Genomic DNA, 21,660 nt, shown 5'->3' with positions numbered 1-21,660 from the left:
CTTGCTTCTCTCCTCTAGCAAATTCTCTTCAATTCTAACATATCATATTAGGTTTAACTTCAGAGAAGGCGTCTGGATCGCGTCCAAACCAAACCTCTTCTAATGAAGAACTGGCTTCCAAAGGTCACGAGTCCGCACTCTGGGACTGAGCTGAAGCTGAGCTTTTCATCCAAGAATTTCAAAAACAAGGACCAACTTTTAGCCTGAATAGCTTGGAAGGAACTGTAAAATGAGATCTGCAAAAGCTAATGATGACAATAAACAACTGGTCTCCAGAATTCACATTTTTCCCTGGGATTTTTGAATAGCCTTGGTATTTTTATTTTTGTTTTAAGAGTCTGTAATGAAGATGTAGATATAAAACTTGTAATAAAAGTGCAAGCACCACAACATGGGGATGAAAGCTGCCGTACAAATGGAAGAAAGCACGTTTGTGCCATTTTTGTAGCACTGCAGTGGTACTTTTTGAAACTCCCCGTGGAAGCCAGCAGAGCACAACCTCACAGGCACCTAACCCAGTACAAAACAACAAACCACGCCATTTACGCAAGGCAAGACGTGCAAGCCCAGGCTCGTAATTTACAGAAAGCCTCATCCCAGCCAACTTCAACAGAAATCAGAGGACCGCATTTAGCCTGGAACGTCATTATCCCGAACACATGACTCACATTAGATACACAGGTTTTCAAATGCGCATTATTACAAAATTCTTACTGGATGTGCAGAGAAGGAAAAGGATAGAGATAGAAGAGTTCAACAAGCAGTTTCCCAGCAGGGCGGGTGTTCTGGTTTGTTCTTGGGGTTCTGGTGGTGGGCATCTTGAGTACTGAAGAGCTTCACTGTAACGCCATGAAACTCATCCGTGGTCTTTTGAGAAAGGGCTGGGATGTGCTTCTTTCACAGAAGCATAGAAAGTAAGTTAGAGTCATGTTTACTCTTCCCTTTCCTCTTTTCGTCGAATACAACTTGAATTACCTTCTGTGAGGCAGCACGGCAGATGTTTAACAGAGAGCGTAGTGACCCAGAATGAATCCCTGGTAAGGATTCCTATTTGACACATGCTCACAGGTAACACACAGGATTTCCACCATCCTGTTTTACTACCTTTTGTTAAGCTATATAATTCAGAACAAAACAGCTGTGCCTGATGCCAGAGTACTTGTACCTTATAGGTATTTCACACAAGTATTTCTTATTTTCTTCCTTAAAAGGCCAATTTCCACAGCACCAGCTTAAGTCATGACCCGAAGTTTTCTTAGTTAGGAACAGTTCATTAGCCTACCCTGCAGCTTCATGACTGTGATTGCTGAACAGTAACTGAACCTTATCCATACCGGACATACCAGCCACATGACAATTCCTTTCACCGCCACTGAGCTGAAATCACACTGCAGCAGGATGAGCCTAAAACAAGTGTAAACTGAGCCTCAATTTGCTTTCACATGCAAACAGCATACATCATTGTGGGTGACTCGCATTTCCTCCACTTAGCTTACCTGTAGAGTACATACAACTCAACTGAAAAAGAAAGTATGCATGTCATTGAATCCGCAGAGGTGAGTTTGCAGAGCAGCTATTCCTCCTCTGCCCTACATCCCACCTCCTGCTTAACCTGCTTCTCCTGTAGCTCCCCAGTTCCAGTCTCTGGGCTTCATTTGCTGGAAGGCATTCGCTACCAACCTGCTTACCCATAATATACTGACCACAATAACTTTTCCTTATTCCCAAATGCAACTTCTAACTAAGAGTTTTAAAAATCTGAACATTTAGAGTACCCGCAAGCTTAACTCGCCAGCCGAAGACATGCAGCCATGACATGGAAGGTGTATAAGTGGGGTCCAGACGAGTCTTCTGGGGAGCACATCAATTAACAGTCTTGCGAGATAAATACTCAGAAGACTTGGGAGGCAGAGGCCAATCTAGAAACACAGAATCCTACACTGTCTGCTGCTACCTCTTAGAAGCAGACACCACTATGTGAAGAAAAAACAGAGCTAATCATGCAGGATTCCAGTTGAAAAAAACAGAGGAAAAAGAGAGGGGGATAAACACAAGTTGAGGCCCTGGAATTCACATGGTTCCCAACTGCAAACGTGTTGAACAAAGACAGCCTTGAGAATATTCCCCAACCACCCCCAGTCCCTCACCCCTGTATCCAGCATTCCAACACTCCAGCACAATCAACTTTTTTGGTATCCTCCCATTTTCCCCCCGTGTGCTATTTAATCCACAGCCAGCTCTGCATTACTACTCTCCCAACCGCCTCTTGTGCTCCTGTGCACCAGGACACAGAGAATCTTTACTCCTTGCTCCCTCTTGCATTCATTTCCAACGTTCCCATAAGCAACACTGTACATAAAAAGGATACACATTTGCTCAAGGAACACAGAAACCAATTCCCTTATAACTATGAAGATGCATGAAACAAGGGGGAAAAGGCACCTGAGCCAACGAATGGGGGAGACTGTCAGTAGTCTGTCTCAGAGCCACATGCCTGCATATCGTGCCAGCTGAAGGCAGGCCCAACACGAAAACTGAACTGTTTATGCTTTGCAGCTCTCAGAAGATACCATCAGTTCTGTGGGTGAGAAGGCAAAGAAAGCTGGGAGTAAGGGAGAAGGCACAAGGCTCTCATGCTCTCGAGCAGCGATCCAGGCTTGCAAGATGCCAAAGGCAGAAGGTTGTTGGCTCTGACAGGGGGTGCTGTCTGGGGGTGCCAAGCAGCCATTGCCAACTTGCAGATCATCAGCACCATCAGCTCACTCGGTACAGAAGAGCTGCTTGGGTTTAACACCAAAGCTGACAAACTACATGACAAAAACAAGAACAAATAACAGCAGCAGAGATACAGAACTCTCTCTTCCATCACTTGACAAGATGAAAACACATTTTTGGAGTCTGATCTGAGCGTTCAGAATTGGCTGACGTGCACCTGAGCTGAAATAGCAGCCATCTTCTCTCCCCCCCAGCTTGTGGCCAAGCACCTGGTCACTGACAAACACCCAAACTTGGTCTACGACAACCACCTCAGCCCTCAAGCAGCACAGAGGACAAACATACAACACAGCAAGTTTGTGAGCAAGACACTTGGAAGACGCTGCCTCTGGAGGGTTTGGGAGGCTGCATCCAAGACGTTCCAACTGCAGATTATAATGCAGTGTGGATGGTTAGTAGCTCGCTACAAACTACCTCATTACAGCACAGCTGTAATTAAAGCTCTGTCATTCTTTCCACTATAAACTCGGCTTTTCATGAGTTTATAATTTGGGTTGTAAAAATCTGTTCCGAGTGAAAGCTTGGCGTACCAGAGCCTACGCATGGGAACATTTTCTTTTTCCAAGACAGTCAGCTCCTTAAGGTTTTATGAATAACAAAAAAGCTTGCCAGCTGAACCCAAAATAAGCTAGGGAAGAACTAAGCCACGTGTCACTTAAATTCCTTTGTAGTTTGAAGAGGGAAGTTATATCTGGCAAAGCTCTGCCTGTGCAGAGTCCGATGACTTTTCACAACTGAGAAAACAAAGAGCTGAAGGCAGAGGCTTACCTACTGTTAACACGTAACCTCGAGTGGGACTCAGGCAAACTGAAAATATCCCCAGACGTACCAGTGAGCAGGCAGATGCCCGCCCCTCCACTAAGCCCAACCACTGACCTTGCTCCCATGACTCCAGGCTCTCCTCGCCCCTCCAAGCTGAGCAGACCCTTTGTTCCCCACTGGGCAGCTTCCCAGGTACCTGCTGCTTTCTCTACCTCGCTTCTCTCAGTGCTGCCCCGTGGCGGTCACGCTGTGTCAGCCCCAGAAGCCTAACATAACCCGTAAGGAGAAGAAGTGCAGTTGCTGTCGTGTTCCCCAGACACCTCACGCACGGTGCTTCTCACCGCTGCCCACCAGCTGCAGGCAGACAGCTTGGTACCACCATGTGCTGCCCAAGACAGCCACCACCCCTATCCCAGCGCTGACAATTGTTAGCGCAGCTCTCAGCCAGGCTGGCTCTATGTCAGAAGAGCAGATCCACACGCACTCGGTAGTACCTGCAACTTGGCAATATCCATCTACCCACTACTTGCCTGAGAAGTACACACAAGAGTAATGCACAGAGAAATAACTTACATGCTGTGGTTTTGCTTCTTAGACAGATGAAGCTAGCAGTAGACTCTCTTTAGGAAAGGTCTCAAGGCACTCATCTATTGCAAACAAGACGTGCGGTAAGAAATAGCAAAATGTATGGAACAAAGAAAGGAAGTGGAAAAGCAGCCTGAAGAGACTTCACATCTCAGGGGGTTTGTGACCCTGCCCTCAAGGAGAAAAGGAGTCCTTTCAGTCAGACTTCTCAAGCCACCTCCAACCCAACAGCAACCAAGTCCTCTGTGAAAAACCATTCCCCTTTCATCTTACTCAAATACCTCTTTGCACTGACTCTCGTTAAAAATTGACATTCACAGTCCAATTTTGGCCTGAAACTTTTAAGAAGTTAACTGAAAAATAAATGGCGAACCTGCAGTAAAAGTGCAGAGTACACAATCCTGACTCCAATGCAAGAGTGAAACATACCTCCTTCCTCTACTGAAAGTAGTAACTCAGAAGACAAGGACACTGAGACCCAGCTATGTGCTGAGAGTATCGAGACTTTTTCTACCAAGTGATGACTGAATTCAGAAGGATGGGCAGTGAGTCATGAGCTACGGCTTCGATCTGCCCTCACTCAGCTCCTCCAAGTGTAAAGCGCCGGCTCCCGGTTTGCTTTGGCTGCACTGTCACCCATTCTCTACACTAAGCGAGCAGTTTCACACAGCTGAACCATCTCAGTTCGCAAGGCCCAGGCACGTTACCTTTTCTGTCGTCTCCCAACCTGTTTGACTGAGAACGATAAACCCTTGCTCATCAACGGGCTTGGCCGAGCTTTTGGTTTTGCTGTTGTGCAACACAACCCCGCACGAAGCTGAACTCCTCAGCAAGGAAGCTCTTGATCTTTCCCAATGGAGGGAGTGGCTGCTGACACTCCGCAAGGTGCCTATCTCCAAAGGTTCGAGTTGACTCATGCACTTGATACGGTCCCCTTCAGTTTCACACTCTTCAACCAAACATAAAGCAATGTCCCCACTACCCCATCAGACATCTCAGTAGGTAATTACAGGTGGTCAACTTCTATTCTGAACAAACAATGGTTATCTCCACTGTACTATTTCCATCTACATTCATTTTTTCACTTGATAATGTTACCCTCACTGGAAGATGTTAATGCCGTAGCACAGAAACCCTTCGCTTGTCTTTTCTGCGCAGCTGGTACATAATCACAGCAGCTTGTTGAACTGCTGATGCTGTTTCAGTAAGGCTCCTTCTTTCTGGAGCTCAAGGCTCACGTGCTCAGGAGAACATGCTTCCCATGCTGCCTGCAATACAGCCTCCTCCTGAGATAGCACACAGGGCACAAACAGTGCTTTACAACCCCGATGAAAGGCTTTATCAGCTCTCCTCAACAGGGGTGTTCACACCTCAGTGCAGGAAAACAAGGCAGAGGTTGTTATTTCTGGCAGTTGTCACTTCTGTCACACAACAGCCAGGCCACCATGATTGTTCAGTTGTAACCATTTTCTACACACTGGAATACATCACCCAGCTAGATCTGCACGTACAGCTCTTCCAGCATATACCTTAGATGAACAAGCAACACCTTCTTGTCCATCATGAACAGGATCTGACTTGGCACTCAGTTTCAACCCAGCTGTCCTAAATTTACAACCCCTGTGTCCTGGTTCCAGTTAGGACAGAGTTAAGTAGCTCATAGTAGCTGGTAGGGTGCTATGTTTTGGATTAGGATGAGAAGAGCGCTGATAACATGCTGATGTTTTAATTGTTGCAGAGCAGTGTTTACACCAGGCCAAGGACTTTTCGGCTTCTTGCTCTGTCCTGCCAGCGAGCAGGCTGGGGGTGCAGCAGGAGCTGGGAGGGGACAGACCCAGGACAGCTGACCCAAACTGGCCAAAGGGGTATTCCATACCATCTGACGTCATGCTAAACAATATATAGGGGTGGCTGGCCGGGGTGGGGGGGCCGGCTGCTCGGGAATAGGCTGGGCATCGGTCAGCGGGTGGTGAGCAATTGCATTGTGCATCACTTGTTTTCTTACACATTATTATTGTTAATACTATTACCATTATCACTATTATTATTATTATTGTTATTATTATTTTCCTGTCTTAATAAACTGTCTTTATCTCAACTCACAGGCTTCACTTTCCCGTTTCTCTCCCCCATCCCAGAGAGGGAGGGGGGAGGGTGAGCGAACGGCTGTGTGGTGTTTAGCTGCCAGCCGGGTTAAACCACAACACCCTGAAAATCACATTGCATGTTCAAAAGAAACGAAACACGCTGTTCCCCATTACAGGGCTCCACATAAAGACGTTTCCATAAGTGTGCACACAATAAGTCCCAAGGTTTTTCTCCCCCAACACGTTCTCTAAATTAACCGAGGGAACTTATTGACAATTCTCCTCACTGAGGTAAAGATCTTAAGCCCAAAAGAAACTACATATTTATGGGGCTTAAGTGGATCATCCAGAATTATACAGAGCAAAAACTGAGAGATCTGTAGATGACACACTTCTTTTCCTTCAGGGTATAAATCCATCCTTAAGAGCTCAAGATGAAGGTTTTCCTTGAAGGAAAATTACCTGACAATTGGCTGTTACCTATATATTTCCTAATTTCACTTGATGAACTTGACACTGGCTGACTTAAAAAGAGCATCTAAATTCACTGGCTAAATCATCTGGACAAGCGCTTTCATCTTGGTTGGCAACAGATGTTTTAATGCTTTGATTTTACCTAAAAACAGAGGACAAAAGTAAGAGCTCAGCAGTTTCTAGAGTTGCTATTAGAGAACTCAAATTTATCATAAAGACAATCTCTGTTTAATGACTGGAATGATTCAGAATATCTAAAAGCTTCACTAACCTTCTACATTCATGGCTTCCCGCAGGAGCTGCAACTTCTTTTGTCTCTCTCTTATCCTGTCAAAGGCACTCGATATCGCTGCGGAAGTTGATGTCTCTGGCACATGGCGCGTTTGGTCCAGTTTTTGAGGTCCAAAGACATCCAGTGCTATGCTGCCATCAGAGTACCTTGCTTCCTTGTTTCTGGTGGTGGTAGAAGTCCGCACGGTAAATGTCTCGCACTGATGACCATGCCTGTGAGGGTCTCCAGCATGGTCCCTCTCAGCGGCCTTGTCAGTTGTGCAGAGCAAGTCTGTGGAGGAAGCCCATACCTTCCGCCTGGGAGCGGCATCTGTATGAAGGTGACCTTTTTTTTCAAACTCATTGGTTTTACATCTGTGAGGACAGAAATCATCTTCCTGTCCTGAGTTGTAATCTGAGGAAATGCCCTGGAAAAATTCTTCCTCGCCTTGTGTTCCTCTAATGGACAGAAATCCCATAGACTTGCTAAGCCCTTTGTTAAGCATGGTCTGTTGAGAGAAATGAGTCTTGTGTCCGTCATCTGCATCAACCACCAAGGTTTTTCCTGGAATAAGGAGACATTTCATACATGTAATTTGTACTTAGTACAGAAGAATGCGACAGAAGTTACTTACTTGGGAGTGTACACCAAGCACACATTTGGCATCGATTTGGTCATGCAAAAGACTCAGGCAGCTGCTACCTCAGTCAAAGACAAAACTTCAACTACCTCATAGCTCAGAAACATTATATTTGTCCTATTTCTGAAGAGCTCAAGAAAAACTATAGCCTAGTATAATTAAACAATAATATTAAAAATGACTACTAGGTACGTGTGCAAATTTGTTTTCTCACTCACTGTATTTTTAACCTAGTCTGGACTACCACCAGAAGCACTGTTTAACCATCAACCCAATATCAGCAATTCATTTCACCCCTCACACACAAAGGCACAACCTGCAGTTTCTCATCACCTCTCAACAAGTCCAGGTTTGTTCCACACATTTACAGATGCCTTAATGTACTATTGGTAGCAAGGGAAGAATGACTGTGCAGATAGGAATTTAAAAAATCTTCGATCTTCCTGTAATGACTGTTTTTGATGATGAGTCTCTCAAGATGCAGAATATTCTAGAACAAAAAACTGATAAAGCGGTCAAGGTGATGGCACAAGCCCGTACACTTCACGTTTTGTTAATAAATGGATCAGTCAATATTGGTGAACGCTGCCTCTCCTCCCTCTCTCTTATCATGAAATAACTTTCACAATAAAAAAAAACTGTCAGAGGTGTAATATTCTTGGTGAAATACACACTCTCAAAAGAATACCGTATAATGGTCATGGAAAAGCTGTGATGCTTATGTTGGTCTCAGGCCTAAGATTTTCTAAATGTACTTGCCCAGTTTTACAAAACTAATTACAAACATTACTAAGCACAATGAAACTTAATATTCACAGATGAACCCCCAGTTTACTGTTCGTATTCTTAAGACTTCCTGAGATCAGAATAAAACAGTAAGCATCTTAATATTAAAGTCACAGAAAAACGACCAGTATTGAAGACTGACCAACTGCTATTTCCTATTAGGTAACACTAAAACTTTTCAATACTTCTGCAATAATGAAGTGATAAAAATCCGAAGTCTATTTTAGATACCACACATACAGAAGTCTACTCATAACTACAACTGATCAAATACATTACAAAAATCATCATCAAGTCCAATCTTTTCAACCTGCAGCATACACACTGCATTCATATGGCAATCTCAACCTCACCCTGGTACCACCACTGAGAACAGCCGACTGCAATGTGTTCTGTGCAGGACTGTCTAAGCAATGCCTGCTCACCCAGCTGGTGACAGTGTGATGTATGTGCCTTTCTTAGAGCGAGCCCCTTCCTTAACGTGATATTGCCACACACAACCTCGACCACGAAGCTGTCTTGAAGCCCTCCTCACACAGGAAAACAGCCGTGGGCTCAGAGGAAATACGTGTGCTCTATCTTCTGTTCTAGGAGATGGTTCCAGTGCTAGCGGTCCCTCCTCCCTTGAAAATCAACTGAGATCAATTGCCACTTGTTCAGTGGTATTCAGCTGAACTTCTATTATTCTTTTGCATCAAATTTCAGAGAATGCCGTAAGGTTGCTGATACTTGCACTTAGAAATGCTTTAAAAGCTTGTGGCTTTGTACCTTTGTACTCTGACGTTCTACTTGAAGGGGGACTATTTCTTTTCAGTTTCTATTTCTGTGATAAAGCTAAAACCAGATGCTTAAAAAAAGCAAAACAAAAGCCAAACAAAACCAGAATGCTCCCCCCGGCATCTTACCCCTCCCCCCAAATATTTGATGGTGACATGTTAGGATTCTGATTGCCCAAACATGTCTCCATTACAAGGTTCCCACATGTTCCAGACATTCAAAAGAATAAAACTAAAGTGTTTGGCAATGAGAACAAATTTCTCTTCTGAAACAATTGGACACATCACTTCATATTTTTATAAATATGGCTTCAACCCTAAACTCGATTTAGAATATTTATCTTTGTGGTCAGGTAAATCTCATGTCATGTCATTCTCTTATGCTTCTCTCAGACTGCATGTCCCTCACAAGGCTAGTGAATTACACACAATATTCAAGGACACAGCAAAGCCTTTTGAAAAATAATTTTTCACTGTCAAGTTCCTACTGTCTATCAAGCACAGTGTGATGACAGCCCTTCTGCAAACACATACTTCACATTCACGCACATCTACATCAAGATCAGGCATCCTAAACAGGATTGTAACTCAGGCATTAGAGACAGGGATAAAAAGCAAAACACTTCATTATTTAAGAGTCTTACCAAAACAGAAAATCAAAAGGAGCTCCAAGAAGCCTCTGCGATAATGACAGTTCCAAGGTATACTTGGGCAAAAAAAAATAAAAAACAAGACAATCTCCCTAATAAAATTTTTTCACTTTTTTTTTTAAATGGAAAAAAACAAACAGACAAACAAACAAACAAAAAAACCAACTCCGATACAAGAAGTATTTGCAAACACAAGACCTTAGTGAAAAAAGTATGGCAAGCAAAGCAGGAAAAGAGAGACAGCTGTCACTCCAATAAACTACCAGTGCTGTAAATTCAGGACTGCCTGGTATGTTATTGGTCACAACTCAGAACAACATCCCCGGCTCAGAAGGTCCTTTACTGCCCTGCGTGTAGAAGCATTACCTTGTTTCAGAGCACCCACAGACACGAAGGAATCCACTGTTTGCCGCTGATAAACTGCTGTTGGGCAGCAAGGCTCCTTGCCTCAGCATGCAAGAGGTGCTTTCTGTTCCCCACGTTACCCACCCACCTGGCATTTCCTCATGAGGAAAAGTGAACGCCGGGAACACTGTCTCATCAGCAGTGACCGGGAAAGTACTCATTGCTGCAGCTTGGCCTCTCACTCAGCTAATTGTGTAACAACGAGGAGATGAGCTGTCCCGTCAGGAAGCAGTGCAGGAGACATGCTGCTTCCCCACTGCTGACTGACTGTGCCCGCAGGTCTTTCTGTAGCTCATTTCCACAGCGACCCACATGGCCTTCGTGTTTGCTCTTGAGACTCTAAAATTCTCTTGGACACCCTTTTTCTTTCCTTCATTACCTTCCCCATTCCCACCTCTGCTTTTCACCAGTCTTGGTGCTTCTTCACACCTCTGCAAGACAAAAATCCCTCTCAACCTAATTCCAACAAGCTCTCCCCAAACTGGATCACAGTGTCAACGTGAGGCGTTGAAGAATCATCCTCAGAGAGAGGCAAAGAGAAGACCAGGAGTGCAAAGCCCGCTGAAGTTGGGCATGCGGAGAAGGAGAGTGAAAAGAGCAGCAATGCTGGACAGTGCAAGATCCGTACTTCACACCAGCCATACGCCCATGCTGCTCTTGGCACCAGAGAGCAGAGGTCCACACGACGATCAAGGTACAAAACTTCTCAGCACGGAAGCAACTTGGCTGCAGAAAGCAGCGAACAAATTGGATCATCATTACTTGGGCCAACCAGCCATCACTCCAGGCCAACTCTTCCTTTTGTAATAATTCTGTCCCCACCCCCCTCAATTCTGTAAGCACTGTTATAGAATTCCAAAGTCACAAAACCAACCATTAAGGAATTCTGTCTGTTCTTCCTGGACTTGCACAACACGCTACTTCAGTACTATTTACATCAGGAGGTCTTAAATGACTGCAGTAAACCTCTTTCAGGACAAGGCCGACCATTCCCTAATGGTACACTGCCGGCACAGGGAAGCCTGGAATCATCTGTGCATCCTTAATACAACAGTCTTCAAAGCACTTGTGCAGAATTTTTCTGACACCCCCAAACATTTACTTTCAGATGAATGGCATACACAAGTCCAAACTCATTGAGCCAACATGCAGTGTACCCATCACATTTATTTTTTCAGCTTTTATGATGAAATGTGGCAAAAAGAACAGGACTGCCAGCGAAATATGAAGAATAAAGATCCAACTAAGGATCAAAAAGAACCTGGCTACATAATTCAACTTCTACATCTTGAAATTATAATGGAAGGTCATAACGTGAATCGTGCCATCCTTTTGAAAATGGCTTCTCTTTCTAATGGAAACTCTGGAGACCTATCCAAAGTTTCTTGGCTCCACTAATGACATAAACTATCTCCTCACCCGGCACCACACAGAGCTACTCTACGCTTCAGTTACCCAGCAATGTGACAGGACAGAGAAGCGCTTCCCCACATCTTGGTAACGGTGACAGGACAAGCCACAAGCAGTTAAGATACCGCAGCATGTGAGCAATGACAAGGAGCAGACTTTCCCCTTCCCCCAGAACTTTTCTGCTGAAACCAACTCTCAGAACAGTATCTGGGCTCTCAATTTCACATCTCGCCCCTGGGTGTTTATCTTCTACTTGATTTTACATTAGTGCAATTATTCATAATTACTGTAAATAATTCAAATGCAATTATAGTAATTGCATGATTCCAAAGTATAATATATAGCGAAGGAATACGTACCATGAAAATAGCAATTAATCACCAAGAGTTCACAAAAAAGAATCCCTTCTGGTGCTAAAACCCAAATCTACGTTTCCACACGAGCACAAAAGGCCGAAGTTACGTTTACTACATGACCATGGGCCTGCTTCCTTTTTCCTTTGGAGTCTTCAGCTATGAATGCAACTACACCCTTTTTGACAAGTGTTATTTACGAACCATCTGTCTTTCTCACTGCCAGTAATCTTGTCCATTTTCATCTGAGCTAGAGAGCTGTCATCTGGTCCTCCCTAAATTCAGTCTGTCTGCAATTATTTGTGTAACACCTTCATCGTACAGGCAATTGATCAAGCATTATGCAAACACAGACTGGGTCTATTTATACTGAATAAACTCAGTTCGACTTTGTTGAAATGCTTTCTGATCACCCCTTTCTTTTGTCTGTAAAGAACAGAAAACCTTTTCCAGCTGCATTTCAGCAACGCTTACAGGTACGCCCATATGTGCATGCACATGTGCTGGGCTTGGGGGGAGAAAGAGAGGTCGCCCACGCGTGTCGAAAAGAGCAGACCATCACTGCTAGACAGGAAGCTCAGAAAAGAGGAACTGATTATGCCTAAGTTTAAAAAAACATCTCCCACACAATCAGTGTGCAGAAAAGCTAAAGAGAAAAATCCTTATCCTGAGACAATGCAGTTTCTTTCTCAGATGTGAGTGGGAAGCTGATGGAGGAGTTGGATTTGCAATCCCTTTGGGGCTGGCTGTGAGCCAAACAGAAGACCACAGAGCCAGCTGTGGCCTGTGGGTTGCCTGCTAGAAACAGCACCTCCTCCTTTCTCTTACTTTTTTTTAATTGTTGAGAAATTCCAAGTTTGAGATTGAAGCGCTCCTAAAATAATGTGTTCTTTGTCAAGGACGAAATGAGCTGGACTGAAGGACTGTTCAAAGTGCTGTGCGTAACAGCAAAGCTGTAAATCCTTTAGAACAATTTGTGCTCGGCTTTGGACAGGCATGGCTCCTCTATCAAACAACCTAAACAGCTCCAGAAACTCCAGTCTTGTTCAGAACAGTGGTAGAGAGACACTTGCCAAGCTGCACCTCCTAAGTGCAGCATTTCACCTCTCCTGTTCCTCAGCATCTCTGCAGGACAGAGAACTGCACGTTGCAGTTTTTTCTACTAAGGCTTATGGTTTGATTTCCTTTCAGTACATTTCTGAGTCAATTAGGCAAAGGTCCACCCTGCTTTTCCCTTCCCAGATTTGGGCATAGTGCAGAAGAAACTCAGGCATACAGCTCGTTTTCTGCACAGAGACAGCATTTTACATTTCCTGTTTGCTTTACTCCTGGGTCTTTGCGTTCCCTCTCATTTTGTCCCAGAGTTCCGAGTTTGCCCTCAGCACCACCAGCAGCACTGCCAGGCTGGAAGCTCAGTAAAGCAGCAGCAATTATACCGAAGATCACAAGATCTCTACCACCACCGACCACCAGAACTGCAGGATGCACGAATGTATTGGAAGAAAACAGACACCATTTCTAGAGTGCAAAACAACGACTGAAAAAAAATAAAAATCTTCATCTGGCTTCTATTTTGTTTTGTTCAACTCTTGAAATTTTTCTCCCACCTACTCAGTTCTGTTTTTCTAATAGCAGGAAGATGGGCAGGGTGTGTGTGTGTGAAGATTGCCAGATAAGAGATTCTCAAATCAATGGAATAAAGTTCTGTGTTTTTTTGGTGTTTTTTTTTTTTTTTTTGGTAAGTGAAAGCTTTGTGCTTGGATTTAGCAAGAAAATGAAATCTGTTTCAGTTCACATATGTAGGTGATCACTATAAACTCTTTCTTTATAGACTAAAAGCTACATTTTCATCAAGATTGGGTACTAAAACATAATCCGCAATTAATTTCCCTGGATCGAAATCAAAATGGCTTATTTTCTCTTTCCTGTGAGTTTTTGCTGGGCAGCCATATAAGCAATAAATATTCTGGAGAGAGCTAACTGAACATTAGTATTCCTGTTAAAATTAAAAGGATTTCGTGGAGCCTGAGGATCTTTTATTTGGTTTACAAAACCTACCATTTTTGCTGCACTTAACAGAGTGTATAGTCTAATTAAACAGGCACTTCATCAACACTTAGAATTTTTTTCCCTCTTTCCACTTTCCTTTTACGCAGAGACAAAGTGAACGTGGATGATACTTTAAAGTCATCACAAGCAGAATAAGGTGGCATACATGCTTTTGACAGAGATGAAGGTTGGAAATTTGATGGCTCAAACTGCAGCACTAAAACACACAAGGTTCATTTGGGACAGACTCCACGATGTAGGAGTCAAGGTCACACTGAAGAGCATTCTGATAGGAAAGCAAAGCCAAGAAACATGGTAGCTAAATTTCTTGAAAAGACAAGTATGTTTTCAAAGGTCTGCTCTTGGTGCAGACAGATCCTGATCACAAGGTGGAACTTAATAAGTAAACACACAAGGAGACACAGCAATACTTCTCTGGTGCAAGATTTCATTTATTTGAGAGCTGGGAAGCAGACTCCCAGGCCTGGTTAAGTTACGGAGATTTCAACCAAGTTTTAAATAGGCTACATTTTTTTGAGGGATGAACGCTATAGTTTTTAGCAAAAACAGTAGTGGGGTGAATTAATTCTTGCTTTATGTTCGGAAGAGTTTGAAAATTATTTGCTGTTTTGTCACCCCAAAAGAATCTTATCAAACAACTTCCACAAATAATTCTTGAAAACTCTTAAGGTTGACAGTGTTTTGAACAGGAAACCTTAATAACTCATATGTTCAGATGACTCACACCAGGTTTTACTGTTTCTATTTCTGCTGGCTAAGTCAGTTCCTAAATATTGTGCTCTGAGTATGACTTGACTAAAAGCAAACATTCTGTAATATTAATTTAGAATGAATTACTTCTGCAGTCTGCCCCGACATAAAGCTCATTCACCAAAATAACCACAGAAAGTGAGTCATGAAAGAGACAGAAAATAAATTTAATTGGGGAGAATATTAGCATGAAGCTATTTAATAATTTAATAATTGTACTTAAGATGTAAAGACAGAAATAAATAACTGAAAACATCCAACCTTGGCATACAGGAGAACAAAATACCTGATTTCAACACGTGAAGTAGAAAAACATTTCAAAACATTTATCCTAAGCCAATAAAAAGCCCCAGCAACTGTAATTTTGGATGACCGAGATTTGCAAAACTGATCTTAAAGTTCATGTTTAAGTCTTTCAAAGACTGAAACTAGGAGCACATCTCTCTTCAGCTGAACCATCTCTATATTCATTAACTCAGCATAACTGATCATCAATCTGAAGTTAGACGCAGCAATATTTTGATACTCCTGCATTCATTGTAAATCAATAAATAGAACAAAGAATTAGATAGCCCTGAATCAAATGAGAGCTATCACTCATTAATATCAGACACCCTTTTCACTGGGATCACCCTAACTTTCAAATATATGATTCAATAAGTATGCCACGTGGAACTGAAAATAGCTAGAGCTCATTTGGTTATGAGGATGTCTTGTTCCATATGTTTCTGATGGTCTATATTCCCTGAGGGCTTGGCAAAGTGAGATGAAGGCATATATTGAAGATGGAAACATACAGAATTAAGATGATGCTAGTAAAAAAAAAAAAAGGACCAGGGAATGGGACTGAAGTCAGACGTTGAAATGGAAATGTCTGTGGGGGCGACTAAGATGGTTTTAAGCCCTTTAGGGAAAAAGATATAAGTAAACAGAGTTCCACAGGTAATTAATGTGATATAGGGAAACTGAAACAAGTTGGAATGGAATCAGAATAGGCAGAACCTAAAACAAAACAACAAAAAAAAACAACCCACAATGTTCTGGTCTGTAGCAGCTGACTCAGCTGGACACCTCAGTCTGAGAGAACCATTTGTTCAGGCAGTCCTCTCCGAGCTGGTAATTTCACAAGCTCACACACTGCAGGGAACCTGTTCTGCCTGGCACTGTGGCAATCTCAGGCAGAGCCAGAAGGCAAGTGAGCACCCAGCAGCCAGACTTCCAGCTCCACAGCCCTTCGGTGACCCAGACGCTGCATACTAACTGAATGTTGCATTAATTAAAATAAAAAGCAATGCCTCTCAAACATCTCAGAAGCACCGTCATACATACTAAGTGATTCAAAGAAAGCAAGGATAAGAGGAAAGAGTATTCTGGCCATGACATTTTATGAAGTCAGAGGATACAGTAGGAAAACACCAATTAGATCATCTAGTCTATACTCTGTAAGCAAAAGACATAGTCCTCATAAAACGTTTCAGGCATTAAAGAGAGGTTATTTGACTGGATACTGAGCCAAAAAGCCATGGAGATACTGGCTGGAGCTATTGCACCAATCTACAAAATTTAGTAAAACCTAAAAAAAAACAACTTTGTTGTTAAGATACAGTTAAGACTTTGGGAACAAACATGACTTCTGGAGATTAAGAAAAAATCATCTGCTAAACAGCTTAACCAGAAAGCTGTAAGAAAAATAAACAGAAAAGTAAAAAACCTCAAAGCACACACAGACTTCGACAAGAGCATTTTCTAAGAAAAATAAAAGCAGAAGAGCAAAAGACTGTTCAGCTGTATTAGCAAGAGAACAAAGTAAAGAAAAAATTAGGGTTGCTAGTACAGTGAGAACAGAGTTTAAAAACAACCTTGCTATGCCTCCAGAACGAAACAAATATTCATTCTGACCATTCTCAAAACAGGCAATTTATGATAATCATGGGATCAAAAGCAGAACAGATGATGGAAATGAGAGTATGGAAATGACCAAGCTTGAGGTAGTAGCCAAATGCTAATGTGCTCAAATCAAGTTCTGCTGTGCTACATAGCAAATTATTAATTAAACTGAAGATGATGGGAATCCACTTGAAAAGCAAAAGAAAAGTGCCCGGTGAGGAATATGGTATGTACTTGCAGAAGAACAAAGGTGTGTAAAGAAACCATGAATATGACGAAACTAGAAATTGGGATAGAAGAGGGTTCAAGAAGAAACTAACAATTTAACAAATCAAAACAATAAGGTTCTAGCACAACCTTTGCAGAACTGATGGGAGTCAGGGAAAGAATTATTTTTAAGACAAGAGCTTAAGGAGGAAGGCATGCTACTGTTTACAAATCCAGTCAGCTGGATTGATCCAGTCCCAAACCCTGAATTCCTAGAGGTCTTCCTATTGCTGCAGAAAGACTCTGGAGGAGATGAGAACTGTTACTGTTTTTGGAGGACACCAAACTAAAAGACAGAGGGAGCAGCTCAAGCACATCAGCAACACGCTTTCATTCCATGTTTACTAGTGGTAACTAGGCAGAGAGCTAATACAAGGTAGCTGAAAAGTCTGTGCTGCTAGCATTTACAAAGCTGAGTATCTGTGGAAGATATCACATACTGCTAACCAAGGTACTCCATTTACTGATGAGCATTTTAAAGCAGTAAAGGTCTCGGATAATTATCGCATCACACTGCCTGCCTCACAATGACATTGACTGGCCCAACTAGAACATCACAAAACGCTCCACAACTCTTCCAGAAAAAAAGATGAGATTGGTCATTTGGAAGAACACCTACTCTTGTCTGAAAAGCCTAGCACAGAGCTCATGCTGCCACAGACCTTGAACAGAAACATCTAATAAAGTCTTGGCCAGCAATTGGCTGTTGTCCCACATCACTTAATCCCTTTTACTTCACGCTGGCAACAATGGCAGTGTGTCCCCAAAAAGGGCCGTTTCCCTCCCTCCCCCTTTTCCTCTTTCCTAACCTCCCTGAAGCAGCTTTACAACCTTACCTTGTTTCCACGTCCACCTCACACTGCCAAAGCACAGCAGAACTCTGACAAACACACACCACCTCTGCTAAGGGAAAAAGAGGGGGTACCAAGAAGCTTTGTGTGCAGGGAGAAGAGCCCTGAGCTGCCTGAGAAGGCAAGCAAGCGGCTGTATGCAAGGAGCGTTACAGTGAGGTAAAGCAGGGCCCACAGAAATGAAGGAACTAAGAGAAGCCGCTTCCTTTTCCTCCAGTTGCCTGAAACTTCTCCTCCCCTGAAATAAAACTTCTGGCCACCTTGTTCCTAGCATCAGGAACAGAACCAGAAAAAGACGTGTATTTTCTAGAAACAATTTTTCTCTTGTTGACATTGTCTGTGCTTTGTTAGACATGGAACTACCAACAGGGCTCTGTTACCGTGAGCAAGGGCTCCAATACTCAGCTTCTTTGGCTGCAAAATCTACCCCGCAAATGTGGTCTCCCACAGGGCTGTTATTGCCATGACCCTCCCTGCAAGGAAGCACTTACCTGTGGGAAGTCCTTTCCCCCTCAGCCTCTCCCGAATAGCCTGGCTCCTGTCTGGCTGCAATTTTTTATCTCCATTGCAAGCAAGTTGATCCATCTGCAAAACAGGCAATGACGCCTAGTTACGTACTGAAAGAACTCATAGTAACATTAAACTAGCGCCCATTAAATAACGCACAACACAAGGTAGCATTGAACATTAAAGTTCAAGTTCGGAGTACAGGCTCAAATGTTTCAAAAGAAAAAATGGTTTCACCAGCGAGACCATCCCCTGTAGTACTGACATCTGAATACTCAGGGCAGGATTTTTAGCACACAACTGGTTGACTTTTTTCTAGTAAGTATGAATTAAGTTCACAACTGTGAAACTTAAATACATCCATCCCTGCAAACTCCAGAGACAGCACCACTTGAAAACCTTATGCGTTCCATCGTTGCAACATGACTGGAACTTGTGATTAGCCCGATGTGTCCTCTACAGGATCGAGAGAACTGTCTCGTACCTGAGAGGTTTTGGTTGATAACTCAAGCAACTTATTTTGTATGTAATACCTTATGCACTTGTGAGAAGTTACATTTATCCCCACAGGCACGTTCTTTTTGTATTCCAAAATTCACTGTTCTTATTACTAATTTTTAGCTTTTTTTTTTTTAAACACCACTTCTCCAAAGAAGTGATTTTTACATACACAATCAATCATTCATTAAAAAAAAAAAAGCTTATTTCCTGTAACAAAGACTTCTCATTGAGGTGTTTTGATATGGTGGCAATCAGCCCAACCTAGACAGTGGCTTAGCTGGGAGGTGGGATGGAGACATCAAAGAGCTTTATCCATCACAGTTACTGTGCAACTCAACATGAAACAGGTTCAATCAGTCCTATGCTGTATTGCCCCTTACAAAGGATATTAACATCAAATGAAAAGATGCAAGAGGATCTCTCACTGTGCTTCACATATCACCCAAGGACCTATTGCAGAGCTCAGGCTCCTCCAACCTTTGAAAAGCCCAGGCAGGATCAGAGGCACACTAAAGTTTACTCTGGTTCTGAAAAAACAGCTTTACGTGCGTTTCTTATTAAACTGAAATTCAAGGACACATACAGAGTTAAAATGTTAAAACCAGCATGGAGGGCTAACTAAGGCGCAGAAAAACCCAGAAGCAGAGCTATGTTGCTGTTGTTCTGTCAACACATGGCTCTACTCAACTGTAAAGCCTCGACTTAGATTAAGACATACTTCTGCCAGAGGAAAATTAGAATATTAGCAAAGCTTCAATGCTGGATAACGTCTAGCAGTCCTGCTCCTTGGTCCTTGCCTTCCGTACTTGGCACAGTACGGGAACCCAGCAGCTAGATTCAGCACGTGCATTTAGGACCACCACTGCTGTCCTTGGCTGGCCAGGCCAGTCAGTTTGTCACACTAACTGTGGAGACCCTTTGCAAGCCTGGTGACAAAGACAAGATGAGCAGAAAAGCAGAAAATTTGCTAAGCAAAAAGGGCCATTAAGAATCTGAAAATGAATGACTCAATTCTCCACACTGGCTGTTTCTATAGCTCATGGCCTGATTTAAGATTTAGATCTTCACTTTAGTAGCTTCAGTGATTAAGGCCTTGAAGGCTTTCATTCCACTGAATCACAAGCCAGATCCATTTGGCAGCTGCACAAGAGTTTGGACATTGCAGGGAGGAGCACTGGACTGACAGACTTAACAGCGAGGAGCAAACCGGATTGACAGACATAACCTCACACATGAGACAAATCTGGAACTCCGACTCAGTGCTGCTTCTAGAGCCCTGTCACAGACAGCTTCTGCTGAACATTGGACAAACACAGGGACCTGTAACATCATGCAAGAACTTCCAAACCAGATTTATAAAGAGCCTAAGTAACTATTAAATAATAAAACAAATTGTTAAATGACAGTACTATCAACTCAAATACTTTTCTTGTAATTACAGTGCTACGTCTCTAGACACCAGTTTTTTACATTTGTGTAACCTCTACGAGATAGAGTTTCAACAGTATAGAACAGGATAAAACTCAAGATCACCACTGCATATCACTCTAGCAAAAACATACTCCTTGGCATTTGTTAGAATTATGAACAGAACACAAGGAAAAGGAAGCACTGACAAAAGAACAATCTTAACAATATTGACAATTTATGGCCTTCCTTGGAATTCAGAGCCTGAAGTCATTTGACTAATCTGTGGCTACGTTGTGATGGTTTAGGTGAAGGCAGAGGACGCCTGTCAGGAATAGTAACTCTGCAGGATGATTTCATGTAGCATGCTTCACTTCTTACAAGAGTTCAAGGCATTTCTCATCATTAGACAATAAAGTCCTCCACAAAATCCTATCTATCCAGGAGCTGAGGAGAAGTGCAAGAGAACTGGCACACTGACTAAGAAGTCCTTCTTCCAGATAATCATTGACTGTCCCAAAGTCAAGAACACTTATAAAACAGAAACACCACAGCCACCATTTTTGCAGCATTTCAAGTAGGAATAGGTCTAATGTTTGCCCCCAGAGCTTATGTTTTTTCCTACTTCTCCTCCAAAGAGGATAACCATTTCAGAAAACTATCTTCCTCAGCAACAGCAGCTTAAATCTTTATTCCAGGAAGAATTGTCGAGTGCACAAACTGTTACCAAGAGGAGAACAACTCTCTTCCTACAATTTCAGAGTTTTTCCCTTTCAACAATCCCCCTTATCACAACTGCAACATGGTCAAACAAGAGGAAGAATGACTGCACAATGACTCTGATTTAGCAACTTAGCTCTCTTCCTGCTGATCTCCCTTAACCCTCAGATGCGTACGAAGACTTACCCCAGACAGGCTTCCCAGAACCAGTCTGACTAACTGTTTCACGTATGAAAAAGAAGGGGCACAGTTGCTGTTCCGTATGTGGGCACTGCAGGCATCCAGAACGGTCCGTACAGATACACGGGCATAAATGACATCTTCACACATGCCGAGGAGTATGCTGTTGAGATGCTCTCCAAGTTTGATAGGCTAATGACAAACAAAAATGGGAGGGAGGTGAGAATCAATTTTAATTGTCACCTGCAGCACACACATACAAACAAAAGACATTCAACGTAATAAAATGACTATTCATGAGGCTTATTGCCTACATCAAATGAGTGCCAATGTGGAAGTCACCATCTAGGTGGTAAGAAGTTGCAGTTACAGTCATTGGACAATCAGCCAGGATCTAGATTTGGCTCCTACAACAGTATGGTCCCTACAAGCTGCCTGATCTGTACCATCAGGACACTGCCACTTTCCTTTCTCAAGGGCTTAATTACCAGTGAAAGGGTTTTGCTTAAAGGTCTTTGCTGTTTTTAAACACTCTGCCAGTCACGA

The 21,660-nt window shown here is 42.8% G+C and overlaps 1 protein-coding gene across 7 annotated transcripts in view; it reads right to left on the bottom strand.

The window, feature by feature from the left end:
- Window positions 1-21,660, bottom strand: part of PTPN13 (protein tyrosine phosphatase non-receptor type 13) — a 115,233-nt gene that overhangs the window by 54,884 nt on the left and 38,689 nt on the right. For 6 of the 7 annotated variants that reach the window (XM_083833852.1, XM_083833854.1, XM_083833851.1 and 3 more), the window contains 3 exons: window positions 21,121-21,306; window positions 18,291-18,384; window positions 6,955-7,518 (listed from right to left, as the gene is read on the bottom strand). In XM_083833852.1, the coding sequence (XP_083689978.1) occupies window positions 6,955-7,518; window positions 18,291-18,384; window positions 21,121-21,306 (844 nt within the window). The remainder of the gene's footprint in view (window positions 1-6,954; window positions 7,519-18,290; window positions 18,385-21,120; window positions 21,307-21,660) is intronic. The other variant, XM_083833855.1, reaches the window with a different exon arrangement.

The sequence above is a fragment of the Anser anser genome (genome assembly GCF_964211835.1).
Source record: "Anser anser genome assembly, chromosome: 4".
Taxonomy (NCBI): Eukaryota; Metazoa; Chordata; class Aves; order Anseriformes; family Anatidae; genus Anser; species Anser anser.
Note: the sequence above shows the minus strand (reverse complement) of the source record. Positions and strands in the feature narration are given on the sequence as shown.